The sequence below is a fragment of the Nelumbo lutea genome, chromosome 5, assembly GCF_056320005.1.
Source record: "Nelumbo lutea isolate HS-2025 chromosome 5, American lotus-T2T, whole genome shotgun sequence".
NCBI lineage: Eukaryota > Viridiplantae > Streptophyta > Magnoliopsida > Proteales > Nelumbonaceae > Nelumbo > Nelumbo lutea.
Window position 1 is genome coordinate 81,746,572 of NC_142688.1, and position 15,907 is coordinate 81,762,478.

The 15,907-nt window shown below is 36.9% G+C and overlaps 1 protein-coding gene across 1 annotated transcript in view; it reads left to right on the forward strand.

Annotated features, from left to right (window-relative positions):
• The window catches only part of LOC148853091 (uncharacterized), a 66,264-nt gene that overhangs the window by 18,648 nt on the left and 31,709 nt on the right, over positions 1–15,907 (forward strand). Inside the window, exons 14-16 of the mRNA XM_088946978.1 lie at positions 2,811–2,902; positions 4,420–4,482; positions 12,675–12,741. Of these exons, the coding sequence (XP_088803104.1) occupies positions 2,811–2,902; positions 4,420–4,482; positions 12,675–12,741 (222 nt within the window). The remainder of the gene's footprint in view (positions 1–2,810; positions 2,903–4,419; positions 4,483–12,674; positions 12,742–15,907) is intronic.

Consider the following 15,907-nt stretch of genomic DNA (forward strand, 5'->3'; position numbering starts at 1 on the left):
CTCCGGAAATCCCATTTTATCCACCAAGACTTGAGTTTTGAAGTTAAGGGAGCTGCCACTGTCTATGAGGATTGACACTTGGCGTCCTAGAATCAGCCCCGCAACTCTCATTGTTTGAGGGGACGCAAGTCCCATAAGGGCTTGTAAGGATATTTCAGGTGTGCCATTGGACTGTATTTCCCATCCTGGGTTAGATTCTCCACACCCGGGGATGTCGTCTTCCTCTTCGACATTTGTTTGGAGGAGAAACGCTTGTTGTTTCTTGCAGCGATGGCCCAACCCAAATTTCTCTTCGCAATTGTAACAGAGACCTTTATCTCTGCGGGCTTGCATCTCTGCCCAAGTCAGCCATTTGAAAGGAATCAGTGGGCCTGGGCCCAGTACTCCTTCCTCCTTGTCTGGTGCTGTTGTCTTTTCTTGCTCCCTTCTTGCTTCTGGACCCCATGGTCGCTGCACCTTTCTTGCTTGACTGAACTTGTCCTCATACAATCTTGCTAGTGCTGCCGCATTGATGACCGAAGTGGGATGCATCGCTTTCACTTCTAGTTGCAGTTCTTCTTTTAGGCCGCTGACGAAGCTTCCCACCAATGCCTTCTCCGTCCACCCTTGGACTCTCCATTCGAACTCCACCTAGTATTCTTTTACGGATCCCACCTGCCGCAGCTTTGCCAAATTTTCATCAAGATCTTCGAACCCAGATGATCCAAAACGGACAGTCATGGCGTCCGTGAAGTCTGCCAAGGTTTGACGAGGGTGCCCCCTTCGGTACCATTGAAACCAGAGGATGGCTTCCCCTTCAAGATGCGCAGAAGCCAGAGCTACTCTGTCTTGCCCCGGTGTTTCATGGTAATCGAAATACCTTTCTGCTCTGAGAATCCAGGGAGTTGGGTCACCGCCTGAGAAGATAGGGAAGTCGATTTTGGCTATTCTTGTTGCCGTTTCTGTTCTGCGTCTGTTTTCATTGCTGCGCTCTTCTTGGCTTCCTTTGTCAATGTTCGTTGCCCCCTGCTCTAGTCGAAGGAGGAGAACAGTGAAACTTTCCTTCATTTCTTTGAGATTTGAAGACATTTGATGGATCTCGACTTCCATCTGATCCACTTGGGTGTCTACTGATGTGTTTCTTGTGTTGGTCATGCTGGCTCTAATACCAAATTGTTAGGAACCTGCCTAACTCAGGGCTCTTCGAGGGTCCAACCTCCTGAATTCTTGGAAGGAGAGAGAGAGAGAGAGAGAGAGAGAGAGAGAGAGAGAGAGAGAGAGAGAGAGAGAGAGAGAGTTTAATGCTGAAAGAGTTCTCTTCTCTTCCTTTTCTGCTCTACTACTTTTACTGTTACAATCTTGACTGTTACAGCTGTTACAAGTGGATGGCAGTTGTTACAAGTGGCTGGTTAGTTGAGCTGATGTGGCCTCCTCTTGTAAAACTGACTAACTGCCTTCTGTTGGTCTGTTCCAACAGTCTTGACAATCCAATTGGATGGCAGTTGTTACAAGTGGATGGCAGTTATTACAAGTGGCTGGTTAGTTGAGCTGATGTGGCCTCCTCTTGTAAAACTGACTAACTGCCTTCTGTTGGTCTGTTCCAACAGTCTTGACAGTACATCACCAATAAAAGGTAGTTTGGAAATTAATAGTCCATTCCAAAGTTGTATAACACATAAGAATGCATAAACAAGTTACTAAAATGCAAACTATGAAGAGTTGTATGCCTAGGTGCACCTTTTAAAGTACTGGTTTGATCAACTTGATTTTGACTTATCATCATCTAAGATACATAGATAAGCAATACGACTACCATTAAGTGCAGGGCTGCAGTATGGAACGTCCCTCTTGACCTCTTCCCTACCCAAAGATTCAGCTTGTGAATTTGCAATTCTAGTAGACGTCCATAATATCTTCCCACTGTTGCCCCTCTTTCGAAAGATTTTCTGTATATCAACTGGATAGCATCAAATAAGAGAGAATTGCTTCCAAAGGGAAATGGCAACATTTTAGGTGGTTATCAAGTTAATAGTGTTCTCATAACTGGTTTTGCAAAGGCAACACAAAGTCCTTATTTTCAAGGGGGTTGGCCCAAACAAATTGCTTTTACCTGAAAATGCCGAAGGGGGATCGATATGGGGAACCAAAGCCTTAAGTACAATAAGATAAACTGCTAGAGTCGAAAGACCAAAACTTAGCATCTTTTTATTTGAGGTTGAGAAGAACACCTTCTAAGGTGAAACACAAGCAAACCAATGATGACATTATCAGCTTACTTATCCATCAAACTCTTCTAATAGAACCGTGAGATTTCTATTGAAGAATAATAGTGAAATGAGTGTGCATTTGTTTTCGACTGCATTGTAATAATAGGCACATAAATAATGGGGTCATTACCCCTTTGCTTGGGAGACTAGGCATATTGTAATCTCATTTATTTAATTCATTAATACAAGCTACTGCTTCCAACAAAAATGATAATTGTCATAAGAGGAAATAGGGTAGTTTGCTAAGAAACAAAGTTAACATTCTAGGGAACAACACTTGAAAAGTATATTTCCCCACCAAAGATCTCCTTAAAATTTGCTCTGGTTCACTGTTTTTGCATAGTGTTTTAGCTTGTTATTGGTGTATATTATAATTTTATTACCTGGAAACAAAATCTATCCTTTTAAGTTCATTTACCCTTCAAGGCAGCCTTATAAGTTTTTTTTTTTTTTTTTCTAAATTGTTTTTTTGAATAACCGTTATCTGTTTTTCTGGACTTTAGGAGTTATGAAGGGAATACGTTTCTTCTAATGCTTGAAATTTCTACTTTTGGGATGATGCAGGCTCGGGATATTGAGAAGGCAGTGAAGGGGTTTACTCATGCTGTTCAACTTGACCCTGAAAATGGAGAAGCTTGGAATAATATTGCTTGTTTGTATGCTCTTGCACTTATGACATCTCAGATTCCATACCATTACTAAAACAATTGGTGATAGTTAACCCACTTAAAATATGACATATTCTCCTGTTTTTATGGTTTCAGTGTTCTCTCAAGAATCTATATTTTTCAAGCATTCAAAGTGGCTGTTTCTAATTAGAAAAAATAATTGTGTGAAGATCAAAATGATTATAAGAATAATTGTGTGAAGATCAAAATGATTAAACTTCCAAAAAAGTAAATGGAGGCAGCCCAGTGATTTAAAAGGTGCACCTCAGGCGCGCCTAGGCGCACAGGCGAGGTGCATTTTAGGGTAGGCACTACACCCAGGTCCTAGGCACAGCCCTTTCAAAAGGCGCATGCCTGGTGTGCCTTGCGCCTCAGCCAGGCGTGTGCCTTTTGAAAATTTGAGTCAAGATGTGTTTTCTGGCTGATGTTCTTCTTCTTCTCTCTCTTTTTTCCCTTCTGTGACAAAAACAGGGGCTCAGCCACTATATTTTAGGTTTTCTTTTAATGAATATGTTGAATTTCTATGTTTTAATATGAAAGTTTATACTTATTGGATGAAGATTATTGCTAGTTATTACTAAAAGATATATGCTGGCTGCTATGAAACCTAGGGAATTACCCTATGATTTAGGTTTTTTTATTTCAAAAGATCCATGTTGCCCTGGCAATAAGGCATTCCCCTGTCACCTAGCTTTGTCTTGGTGCTTTGACAACTACGTATAAGATTAGTTTATGTAACTAGTCAAAATAAATATTTTTTAAGAGTCAAAGTTTAGTCTTTTACCCGAGGCCCAATAAAATTTCCTAACTAGGATACTGTACTGGTAATGTTTTCTTCCTTTTTTTTTAATTTCTTTTTGTGCTAATTGTGTCGTAGTGGTTCAAACAAGATCCTTTATATTTTTCTTCTGAAGTTAGTTTTGGTTAGGGAAGTTCATAAAATATAGGCTTTGATGGGATTCTAACATTTGATTCAATGTAGTTTAAGTTGTTGAACAGTCCAATTGAAGTTGCGCATGCAACTTTTGAGTGTTGGTAGATTTTAAAGGGTTTACACGTGGTGCTGTGAATACTAACATGTATATTATTTTTCTTTTTTTTTTCAGTAAAATACTATATCCTCTGTTAGAAACTTGAATTTCTTCTTCTTCTTCTTCTTCTTCTTCTTTTTTTCTTTTTTTCTTTTTTTTTTTTTTGTGGTTGGCCACCTTAATGGTGCAGAGATCAATCAAACAGTTACCTTGTTTCAAATTCTGTATTTTCTTATTGTTTGATTGATAACCACTGTTACTACTTGTTCTTGGATCTTTTCATGTGCTTTTTTTTTCTGTATTTTTTATAAACCGAGGAAGCATATGAATTGTCCGAGAAGCATTCTAAAAGTTCAGTTTTATGGTTAAATATCCGTTAAGTTTATAAATTAATCTTTCCAGATACGATTCAGTTTTTGATTCTCATATGGATTCTGCAACCACGGTTTAATACATTTTTTTAAAACTTTTCAGGCATATGATGAAGAAGAAGAGCAAGGAGGCTTTTATTGCATTTAAGGAGGCATTGAAATTCAGGTCTTGTTTTTGTTATTTATGTTCATTAAAATAGGGAATATATGCTTTGACACCATTTAATGTCGGGAAGACCAGTGTTTTAAAAGCACAGGGGGTATTTTGTGCCTGAGGTGCAAGGTGCACGCCTTTCAAAACAAGGTGCAAAAATGAAAAAAATGCCAAAAAATTTAAAAATAGTAAAAATAATATTATTAAAAATATAAAGTGTAAAACATATTAATTAAAAAATATAAACTGTAAAACATATTAATATTAATTAAAAATATTAAATACTAAAATATTCCAAAACATATTTAAAATGAAAATTTAAAAATAAAATCAAGCCTAACATATAGAACATATTCAGGCATGTAAAATTCTGAATCTCTTTATTCTTTTCCCAATTGCATTACTTCAAATAGCTAATGTGATGTCAAACATTATGCATTCCTAATTCTATGAACCACCTTTGTGCCAAGCCCCTAAAGGTAAGCCCAAAAAAGTCCATATCAGGGTCTTAAATTCTTAATCCCTATAAAAAAGATTTTGTAACTTTAATTGTCTTTTAAAAACATCTTTTATTAAGATGAATGAACGAGCAACATTAGCAATTATGGGGTTTTAAGAGCAGGCATAAAAATCATAAAAAATAAAAAAGACACAAAATTTCAGAAGTCGTGTGCCTAGGCTGAAGTGCAAGGTGCACCAGGCGCGTGTCTTTCGGAGTTTTAAGAGCAGGCATAAAAAACTTAAAAAATAAAAAAGACACAATTTCAGAAGTCGTGTGCCTAGGCTGAAGTGCAAGGTGCACCAGGTGCGTGTCTTTTGAAAGTGCTGTGCCTAGGGGCTAGGCAAGGCACATATCTTAAAATGCGCTTCGCCTTTGCTCCTAGGAACACCTTTTAAATCTCACACGAGTCCAGTAGACATGTAGAATGACAGAATAAGCCAGTTATAGCTGGTTGAACCAAACAAGTTGTCTTCTTAGATCAAGTATTGTTAGGGGTGAGCGTTATTCGGTTAAAACCGACAAACTGAACCAAAAATTTCAGTTTCGTTTTTCTTTTTTTCGGTTCAGTTATTTTGGTTTTTGGTTAATTCGGTTCAGCTTTTTTTGGTTTTTAAATATTTTGGTTTCGGTTTTTAGAATTAGAAATTCGGTTAACTGAAAAAACTGAATTAACCGAACTTTGCTATATAGCATGTAATATATAATATATAATATAATAAAATTTGATTTCATAATATATGTTTATATATTATGTTATGATATATAGTATAGTATATATATTCGAAATTTGGTTTTAACCGTAAACTGAACCTAAAATTTCAGTTTCGGTTATTTCGGTTTTCCTCTAATACGGTTTCAGTTTCAGTTTTCATTTTTCTAATTCGATTTTTAAAATTTCGGTTTATTCGGTTTGGTTTTTAACCGAATAAACCGAATACTCACCGCCTCACCTCTAAGTATTGTGATGGAGATGAACTGAAGAAGAAGAAGGATGAACTAGGGGAGAAGTAGATAAAATGGTTAGAGATAAAATAGAGGACTAGATTACACACCAATTTCATTTCCTTTTTATTCAATAAATAATGCTTTTTGTAATTATAACTTTATAATTATGCTCTTAACACTGTATTTCAGTCTCCTATGACTAGATAGTGCCAATGACTTTCATAAGACAAAAGAAGCAGGAGGTTCAGTAGGTTCAGAAATCTAATATTAACTATCAAAATAAAAATCAGAAATCAAATATTTGCCTCTAGGAATACAATACACTAGTGTTTTAAAAGTGCAAGGGAAAATTTGCGCCTGAGGCACAAGGCGAGCTGCACACCTTTTTGAAGCAAGGTGTAAAAATACAAAAACAAATGCTAAAAAAATATAAAAGTCAGAAAATTCAAAAAAAGCCAAAAGAATAAAAAATATTAAACATATTATTAATAAAAAATATAAACTTAAGTTTTAAAATAAATGTTTTAAAAAACCTATTATCTAAACTTAAAATACATAAACATAACATGTAAATCGTATTCAAATGAAAATTTAAAAATAAAGTCAAACATATGAAGCATTTTCAAGCATGTAAAACCCACAATCTCCTTTTTTCCTCAATTGCATTACTTCAAGTAGCTAATGTGATGTAAAACCAGTGATTTAAAAGATGCACCTTAGGTGTGCTTAGGTGCACAGGCGAGAGGCACATTTTAGGGTATGCACTTCGCCTAGGTCCTAGGCGCATGCCTGGTGTGCCTAGGTGTGCGCCTGATGTGCCTTGTGCCTTAGCCCTGGTGTGCGTCTTTTTTTGAATTTTATGTTTTTTTGCTTTTTTTTTGAACCTGGCGGAGCACCTGGACCCCTATACCACACCCCTCGAGGCAAGCCCAAACAAGTCCATGTTAGGGTCTTAAATGCTTAATTCTCACACAAAAAAATAATGATTTTAAGATTTTAATTGCCTTTTAAGAAGATATTTTTGAAAACGGAAACAAATGTTTGAAGATTTCTATTCTAATTTCATTGAGAAGATTTGTACAAATATATACAACTTCTAAGAATCAATCTAGGAGTTATTCTAGGAAACTAACCCACTAATTTAGCCTAAAGAAAAAAAGGAAACTAAATCCCAGCCTAAAAAAAAGGAAAATAATCACAGCCTAAATAAGAAAATAAATAACTAAAAAAACAGGAAAGATTCTGACTCGGATTCCACAAGGAATAATCCTCGTCATCCCTTTCCAACACTCCCCCTCAAGCTGGTGAATGTATATCAATCATTCCCAGTTTGGATGCATTTGTCTCAAACCCGACCCTAAGTAATGGTTTAGTGATGATGTCTGCTTCCTGTGATCCAGATGGCACATAGGATAGACAAATCTTTCCACTTTCGATCTCTGATTTGATGAAATTTCTGTCAATGCGAACATACTTCATTCGATCATGTTGAATAGGGTTGTGTACAATTGCTATTGCTGACTTACTGTCACTATACAGTTTCATTGGACTATCAAGTGGAACATTTAAGTCTGACAGTAGTCGTTCAAGCCATATTAACTCACAAATCCCTTCGTGTAATTGCCCTGTATTCTGCTTCTGCACTACTTCTAGACACAACAGTTTGCTTCTTACTCTGCCATGTAACAACATTCCCCCAAACCTTTGTACAATATCCTGTAGTAAGTAGACTTACTATCCTCAACCGAACTAGCCCAATCAGCATCTGCAAATCCCTCAACAACCGGCTATCACTTTTCTTGAACAATATACCCTTGCCAAGAGTTCCTTTCAAATATCTAAGGATCTGATCAAACAACACACTGATGTCTCTCAGTTGGAGCATGCATAAACTGACTAACTATGCTAACACTATAGGCAATATCGGGCCTAGTAAGTGATAGATAGATTAGTTTTCCCACAAGATGTTGATATCTCTCTTTATTAGCTGGAGAATCATTCTCAGAGATCTTATGCTTCCAATTCTTCTCCAGTGGAGTGCTAGCTGGACGACAACCAAGCTTCCCGGTTTCCTTCAATAGATCTAGGATGTATTTTCTTTGAGAAATGAAAATACCAGTTTTGCTTCTAGCAATTTCCATCACAAGGAAATACTGAAGTTTTCCAAGATCCTTAACTTTGAACTCAGATTATAGTAGGCCCTTGAGATTCGTAATCTCATCATTGTCATCACTCGTGATTACCATATCATCAACATACACAATCAAGATTGTTTTAACCCATATAGAGACTTCTTCAATTTACACACTGGTCCTGGTTTTTCTTTGTCTTTGAAGCCAGGAGGCAGCTTCATGTAGACTTCTTCATCAAGAGTTCCATTCAGGAAAGTATTTGAAACATCCATTTGGTGCAATTCCCAATCCAAATTGGCTGCCATAGACAAGAGAACCCGTATAGAGTTCAATTTTGCAACTGGTGCAAAAGTTTCTTCGTAGTCAAGCCCGTATGTTTGCGTATACCCTTGAGCAACCAAACGCGCCTTGTATCTCTCTATTTTCCCTTCCAAGCCTACTTTCATCGTAAAAATCCACTTACAACCCACTAACTTCTTCCCTTCAAGCATGTTTACAACTTCCCATGTATTATTGTCATTTAGTGCCTTCATCTCTTCCAAAATAGCAGCCTTCCATTTTGAATCTCTCAAGGCATCATATATATTTGCAGGAATTATTACATTATCAAGTTGAGATACAAATACCCTGTGAGTGTTAGATAAATGGCAATATGACAAATGATTTGAAATCGGATGTTGAGTACAAGATCTTACCCCCTTTCTTATAGCAATGGGAACATCCAAATCATCAATTGTAACAACACCTCTTTGTGAATCTTATGGTGAATCCGCCATAGGTTCCGATGATTGGTTTTGCTGAGTAACACGGGGCCTCCTTGAGTAAACAGTTAGTTCACTTTGTTGTTGGACTGATTCTCCTCCTTGACCGAGACCTGTGGTTGTATCTGGTAGGGGTAATTGTGGAGACTCAGAGGATGGTAAAGTGGACACTGATGGAGACTGGGGCAAAGACACCGGAAGAGATATCGAAGGATCCCAATGATTATCTTCAATTAAGTTCTCCCCCTGAAGAGAATCATGGGAATAGAAGGATTGATCTTCCAGGAATGTAACATCATAAGATACATAGAATTTTTTTTGTGGCAGGATTGTAACATTTATATCCTTTTTTAGTGGGAGAGTATCCTATGAAGATACATTTGATGGCCTTCGGATCAAGTTTTCCTCGAGTAGGACTGGTATTATGAACAAACACAGAACACCCGAATATTTTTGGTGGGAGAGAGTTGAGTAAACGAATATGAGGGAATTCTTTTTGGAGACAACTGACTAATGTACGAAATTTGAGGGGTTTTGATGGAAGTCTATTGATTAAATAGGCAGCAGTTAATACAAAATCTCCCCAAAAATGATGTGGAACAGCACTAGCAAACATGAGTGATCGAGCTACCTCCAACAAATAACGATTTTTTCGTTCTGCAACCCCATTTTGTTGTGGGGTAGATGTACATGAGCTTTGATGAAATATGCCATTTTGAATGAGGTAATCTCCAAGAATCTGTGCAAAGTACTCTCCTCCATTATCTGTGCGGAGTATGTGATGTTGCATTAGAACACATTCTTTATCATTTTATGGAACTGCTGAAACACACACCCGACATCAGATTTGTTCTTCAAGAGATAGACCTAGCAAGCACGAGTATGGTCATCTTTGAAGGTGATGAACCATCTCTTGCCTGTTAAATCCACAACCCGTGATGCTCCCCAAATATCACCATGAACAAGATGGAACGGTTTGGAAGGTTTGTAATTGTGAATATGATAATTTTTTCTGAACTGTTTCGCAAGATTACATGACTCACAATGGAAAGAAGAAGGATCTTTATTGAGAAATAGGTTTGGATACAAATGTTTCAAATATTGAAAACTAGGATGCCCTAAGCGTTTGTGCCATAGAATTACATCTGAATTCAACGAACTAGACGCAGAAAGAGATAGATGTGGTTTTGGCCTTGGAGAAGAATCGGTGAGATAGTAGAGACCATGTCGTTCTTCAGCATTGCCAATCATCTTCCCCGAAGACGGATCTTGAAAATTACAACGATCACAAAGAAATGTTACTTTACAATTTTGATCCTTAGTTAACTTACTAACAGAAAGGAGATTATATCTTAAACTCGGAACATGAAAAACATATTTCAAATAAAGTCCTTGGTAAAAAACATCTCCAACTCCAGTCACAATTATTGTATTCCCATTTGCCACTGAGCCTTTTATCTCACCATCACATTTTTTATAATTCAAAAAAGTCGTATGATGTCCTGTATATGACCTGATGCACCGGTGTTAACAATCCAGTCATTGAGATCATCTTTTCGTGATAATAGAGATGATGATATATTATCTCGTTGTGCAATTGCTGTTGTAGGTGTAGAACCTGATGCCTCAGAAATCTGTTGCTGGTGAAGAAGAGACCTTAAAATCTCCATTTGTTCCGGTGTGAAAGTTGTTGTGTTAGGCTTCTTTGTCTCAGCAGATTCAGCTACATGAGCTAAAGGGTTGCCTTTCCTCTGATTCCGTGGTTTCCAATCTGGAGGTTTTCCATGAATGTCCCAGCAAGTCTCCTTTGTGCGATACGACTTTTTGTAGTGTTCACACCACTGGTGGTTTTCTTTTTTCTTCTAAGGTTTGAGACCGAGTAGATGCAAGTGCAGATCCTTGAGATTGTTCCTCTAGGATTCCGTGTGAGGATGGGTTTAGCATGACTTTCCTCCTGCTTTCTTCTCGTCGAACCTCGGAGAACACCTCACGAAGTGAAGGAAGGGGTTTGATTCCAAGAATACGACCTCGTACTTCATCTAGGTCTTTATTGAGTCCTTGAAGAAAATCAAATACTCGATCTTTCTCAAGGACTTGATTGTACAATACTCCATCATCAGTACACTTCCATGGAATTGTATAAAATAAATCCATTTCTTGCCATAGACCAATCGGCCTGTTGTAGTACTCTGTTACTGAGATTGATCCCTGCCTTATGTTCCGCAGGAGAGAACGAATTTCAAAACACTGAGACGTGTTTCCAAGATCTGAGTACATCTCCTGAACAACCTTCCATATTTCATGAGCATTCTTGTAAAACAGATATGCGCGTCCTATTTGCGGCTCCATGGAATTGATTAACCACACCATGACAATGGAATTTTCAGCTTCCCATGTCTCGTAACTCACATCACTGCTCGCTAGAGGAGGGATTTCACCAGTAAGGTAACCCACTTTTTCTTTTCCTCGAATCACTAACAAGACGGATTGAAACCATTCACGAAAATTGGACCCATCTAATTTGTGTTGGGTAATCTGCAGAGTGACTTATGTCAGAGGTGGTGAAGGAGGTTCCAAGGGATCTCGATGCATTCATGGTTGAATCTACTGCTGTCGAGTCCACTGTTGGTGAAGAATGGCTCGTTCTAGACATCGTCGCAGGCTCTGATACCATGAAAACAGAAACAAATGTTTGAAGATTTCTGTTCTAATTTCATTGAGAAGATCTGTACAAATATATACAACTTCTAAGAATCAATCTAGGAGCTATTCTAGGAAACTAACCCACTAATTTAGCCTAAAGAAAAAAAGGAAACTAAATCACAGCCTTAAAAAAATGGAAAATAATCACAGCCTAAATAAGAAAATAAATAACTAAAAAAACAGGAAAGATTCTGACGGATTCCACAAGGAATAATCCTCGTCATCCCTTTCCAACAATTTTATTAGAATGAATGAATGAACAACATTAGCAAATAGGGGGTTAACTTCACTTGCTCACTGAAGCTCCGAGAACCCCTTATTTGCTAATGTGGTTCATTCATTCATTCTATTAAAATATATTCATAAAAGGCAATTAAAATTATAGAAATCATTATTTTTATGTGAGAATTAAGAATTTAAGACCCTAACATGGACTTATTTGGGCTTGCCTTGAGGGGTGTGGTCGGGGGTCAAGCCCCAACCCAGACGCTAGGTTCAGAAAAAGCAAAAAAGCAAAAAAGCATAAAATTCTATAATTAAGCATGCCTGAACTGAGGTGCAAGGCGCATCTTGCACACGCCTAGGTGCACCAGGTGTGCGCCTTTTGAAAGGGCTGTGCCTAGGACCTAGGCGTGGCGCATACCCTAAAATGTGTCTCGTCTATACACCTAGGTGTGTCTTTTAAATCACTGGTATATTCTTGCATTAATTACTCTTGGTGTTCCCTATTTCTTGGTTGGTTGTTGTTGTTTATTAAGTACTCATTAGCTAGGGAATACAACAGTCTTCCATAATTTGACTGTTGACTTCAATTTTCCAGGATTTTGGTTCCATGCCTAATTTTTCTGTTTACTGTTTAAGAATCCACTTTTCCCAGGCCTGGCTTATGACTCAACAAACTTCTTTAATAGATACAATTATTATGGCTCAAAATTATTACTTCAACCCTGCTTGACAATGTCTACAATACCCTTCAATAGAGTCCCATTGTACCCATGATTGACAGATTATATTACCAGCTTAGAAAGTAATATCTTTGACTGGTTAATGATGGGGAGATCAATCAAATAGCTTCTTTCAAAAATGCTTTTTATGCTTGGAATATCTCCCGGGTTGTATTTATTTCATTCATTATGCTGACTAGCTGTAACATGGTGGCAGACGCAACAGTTGGCAATTGTGGGAGAATTACAGTCAGGTTGCTGTAGACATAGGCAATTTTGGTCAGGTAAAAATCAATATAAGACATTTCTATTATTGTTCTCTCTCTCTCTAAACTTGGAAGCAAAACCAAATTTTGGTTCACTTTCCAAAAGATGATTTTTTTCCCCATTTGATAAGCACAATTTGATTGTACAGTCCTGCTCTAGTATTGCCAAATTGTTGTGGGAGCAACCACTTTGGTGCTAGTGGATGTATAACTCGAATGGCTGAAGGTTGAGTCTAAGGTGGTAATTGAAATAGGAACAGTTTAACAATGATTTTAGGACTAGAAGGAATGGTGGATTTAGGTGATTTAATTTCAAACTATTCTGAGATAGATTTTTCCAAAATGATAAAATATACCTTTGTGAGATAAACTACAAAAATTTCAAAATGTATAATTAATTTGAATTTTGGGATACATGTTACGTAGATGGAAGGTTGTGAAAGAATTGGATATGGTGAAGTACTTTGTTGTCAAGTCTCTGCAGCTGCAGCACAATTGAGCAAAGTTGAGGTGTTGATTTGGTGTTAAGTGTTTTGTTTTTGGTGTTTGTCAGAAAGTCTGTTGTTGTGGAAGCGAGTGGGCATAAATTTCCTTTTGTCGTGTTCATTTGGTAATTTGTGTTGGGTTTAGTTGTTTTGTCTTTAATTTTGGTAGTGTTGTTGAGGGCTTGGTGTATTGGATTATGGTTGGTGAAGGGCTCTTCTCTTGTGCGACTTCTGGTCACTTTTCTTGTATCTCTTTCTCTTTTAATAAATTTTATTTTATTACAAAAAAAGCATTTGGATTTGGTTTAGCACAAAGGATGAAAATGTTTGAAACAGGAAAATTTTGGGCTTCAATGAAAAATAAAGAAAAATGTACCTAAATTAGTTTCAGTCTTTTATGGATGTTGAATTTCTTCAAATATTATAAGCTGTTGATGGCTGTAGTGGTTTCTTGCAAAAGTGAAATGGGGTTGGGGAAATAAAAGAGAAAACCCATAATTACTCAATGGGTAGTCACCACTATTAGTGTAGGGTTGAGAATTTGGTTTGTTCGGTTCAAACTGAACTGAAAAAACCATTTAAATAACCGGACTTATTAAAATGAAAGCTGAATCAAAACTGAGTTTTGGAAAAATCAAAATAACTGAATTGAAATATTTATTAATATTAAATTGGATTTAAATGTGGTTTTTCATGGACCAGAAATATTTATTAATATTAAAGATGATTTACACATAACTATTTATTTCCGTTAAATAAATTGGTTAAAAATTTTTCTGTTAACTATTTATTTTGATCAAATAAATTGGTTATTGTTATATATAATATTATATATCACACATAATACATTTAAAATATTATTGTATATATTACACATTTAAAAGTTTTTTTTTGTTTCTTTTTTCGGTTAACCGAACTTTTAAATGTAATAACTAAAATCGATATACAAGCTTCCAAAAACCGAATTTGAGGAACTAAAACTGAGGTAATCACCGAAAAGACTAAAACTGAAAATTCGTTTTTTTTTGTGTTTAATTGAAATATTCTCACCTCTAGGGGTGAGCAAAAAAAACCGAAAAACCGAACCGACCAAAAAAACCAACCGAAGTCGAACCGAAAAATTGGTTAACCGAATCAATCGATTCGGTTTCGGTTTGGTGTTTTTAAAAAACTGATGGTACCGGTTTGGTTTTGGTTAATCAATATGGAAAACTGACGGTTAACCGAACTGACCTCTAGGGGTGAGCAAAAAAAACCCGAAAAACTGAACCGACCGAAAAAACCAACTGAAGCCGAACCGAAAAATTGTTTAACCGAACCGATCGATTCGGTTTCGGTTTGGTGTTTTTAAAAAACCGATGGTTCTGGTTTGGTTTCGGTTAACCAATATAGAAAATTGACGGTTAACCGAACCGACCTATACATATATTTCTATATTTTTTATATATTACAAATTAATAAATATGCATTTTATATAAATATATATTTATAATATATATTGTAAAAACTAAAAACCGAAAAATTGACGAACCGAACCGATGGTTAACCGAACTGGTCAACCGGTTAACCGACTGGCTTGGGTTCAGTTCCGGTTACTGGTTTTCCAAAAACCGGTAGTACCGGTTTGGTTCCAAAATTGCCCCACGGTTCGGTTAACCGAACTGTGAGCACCCCTACCCACCTCTAACTGCTATAATCTTAAGTTATATGAACTGGAAGTGGGGTTCATTAAACTCAATTTTGATGGAAGCAGCCTGGGAAATCTGGGCATTTCAGGTATAGGAGGCGCTTTTAGAAATGAAGAAGGCAAAATAACTGCTTTATATTCAGGTTCAATAGGTGTAGGAGCCTCTTTAAGGGTTTATGGCATTGATAGAAGGGGGGGTACAAAGGGCAAGGAACATGAACATTGAAAACTGATTATTGAAGGATATTCCAAGTTGGTTATGGGTGGATGCAAAGGGTTGACAGACATGAAAGTGAGGTTGCAATGGGTTAAAAGCAATGCTAATTCATTATCTGATGCTTTAGCTAAACAAGCGGGGAAGAGATCAACTATTTTGGGCACAATTGTAGAAATAGAAAAGGGTTCTTTTGGGGAGAGATAAGAGTCCCTCTCTTTGTTTTTATTTCTTAATTGTTCTCACTCTTTTCTCTTCATTTTTATTGAAATCTCATAGTGATTGATAAAAAAAGTTATATGAACTGAAATGCATATGAAACCACTGCTATTATCTTAAGTCCACCTGTCCCAACTTTATGTGAATACCTTACCATGTGCAGACACTGAAATGTGTTCCTAGGAACACCATGTCCTCTTGAGCAACCTACTCCTAGCTCTCTCATCCACTACAATCATGACTTGCGCCCATGGTTAAAGGAACATGACCTCCTCTATTACTACATCCATCCCAAAATTCCATGTTTCTACCTCTAGCAACAGCTAGAGCAGATCAGTCCACTTTAGGGGAACTTTCTCCATGTGTCTAGTAAACTCTCTGTGGTATGAAAAAAACCTCAGTCAAGGATTGCGTATCACTATTTGCAAGGTAATGGGCATGAACAAGGTCATATTCAGCATGGTTTAAAATGTCCCTAATTTCCCTAATATTTCAACAACATATTTCCATTTCCATAGGTAGCGACATGAAATTTTACTTAATTGACATATTTCCCAATGAACACTACTTGCAATATGT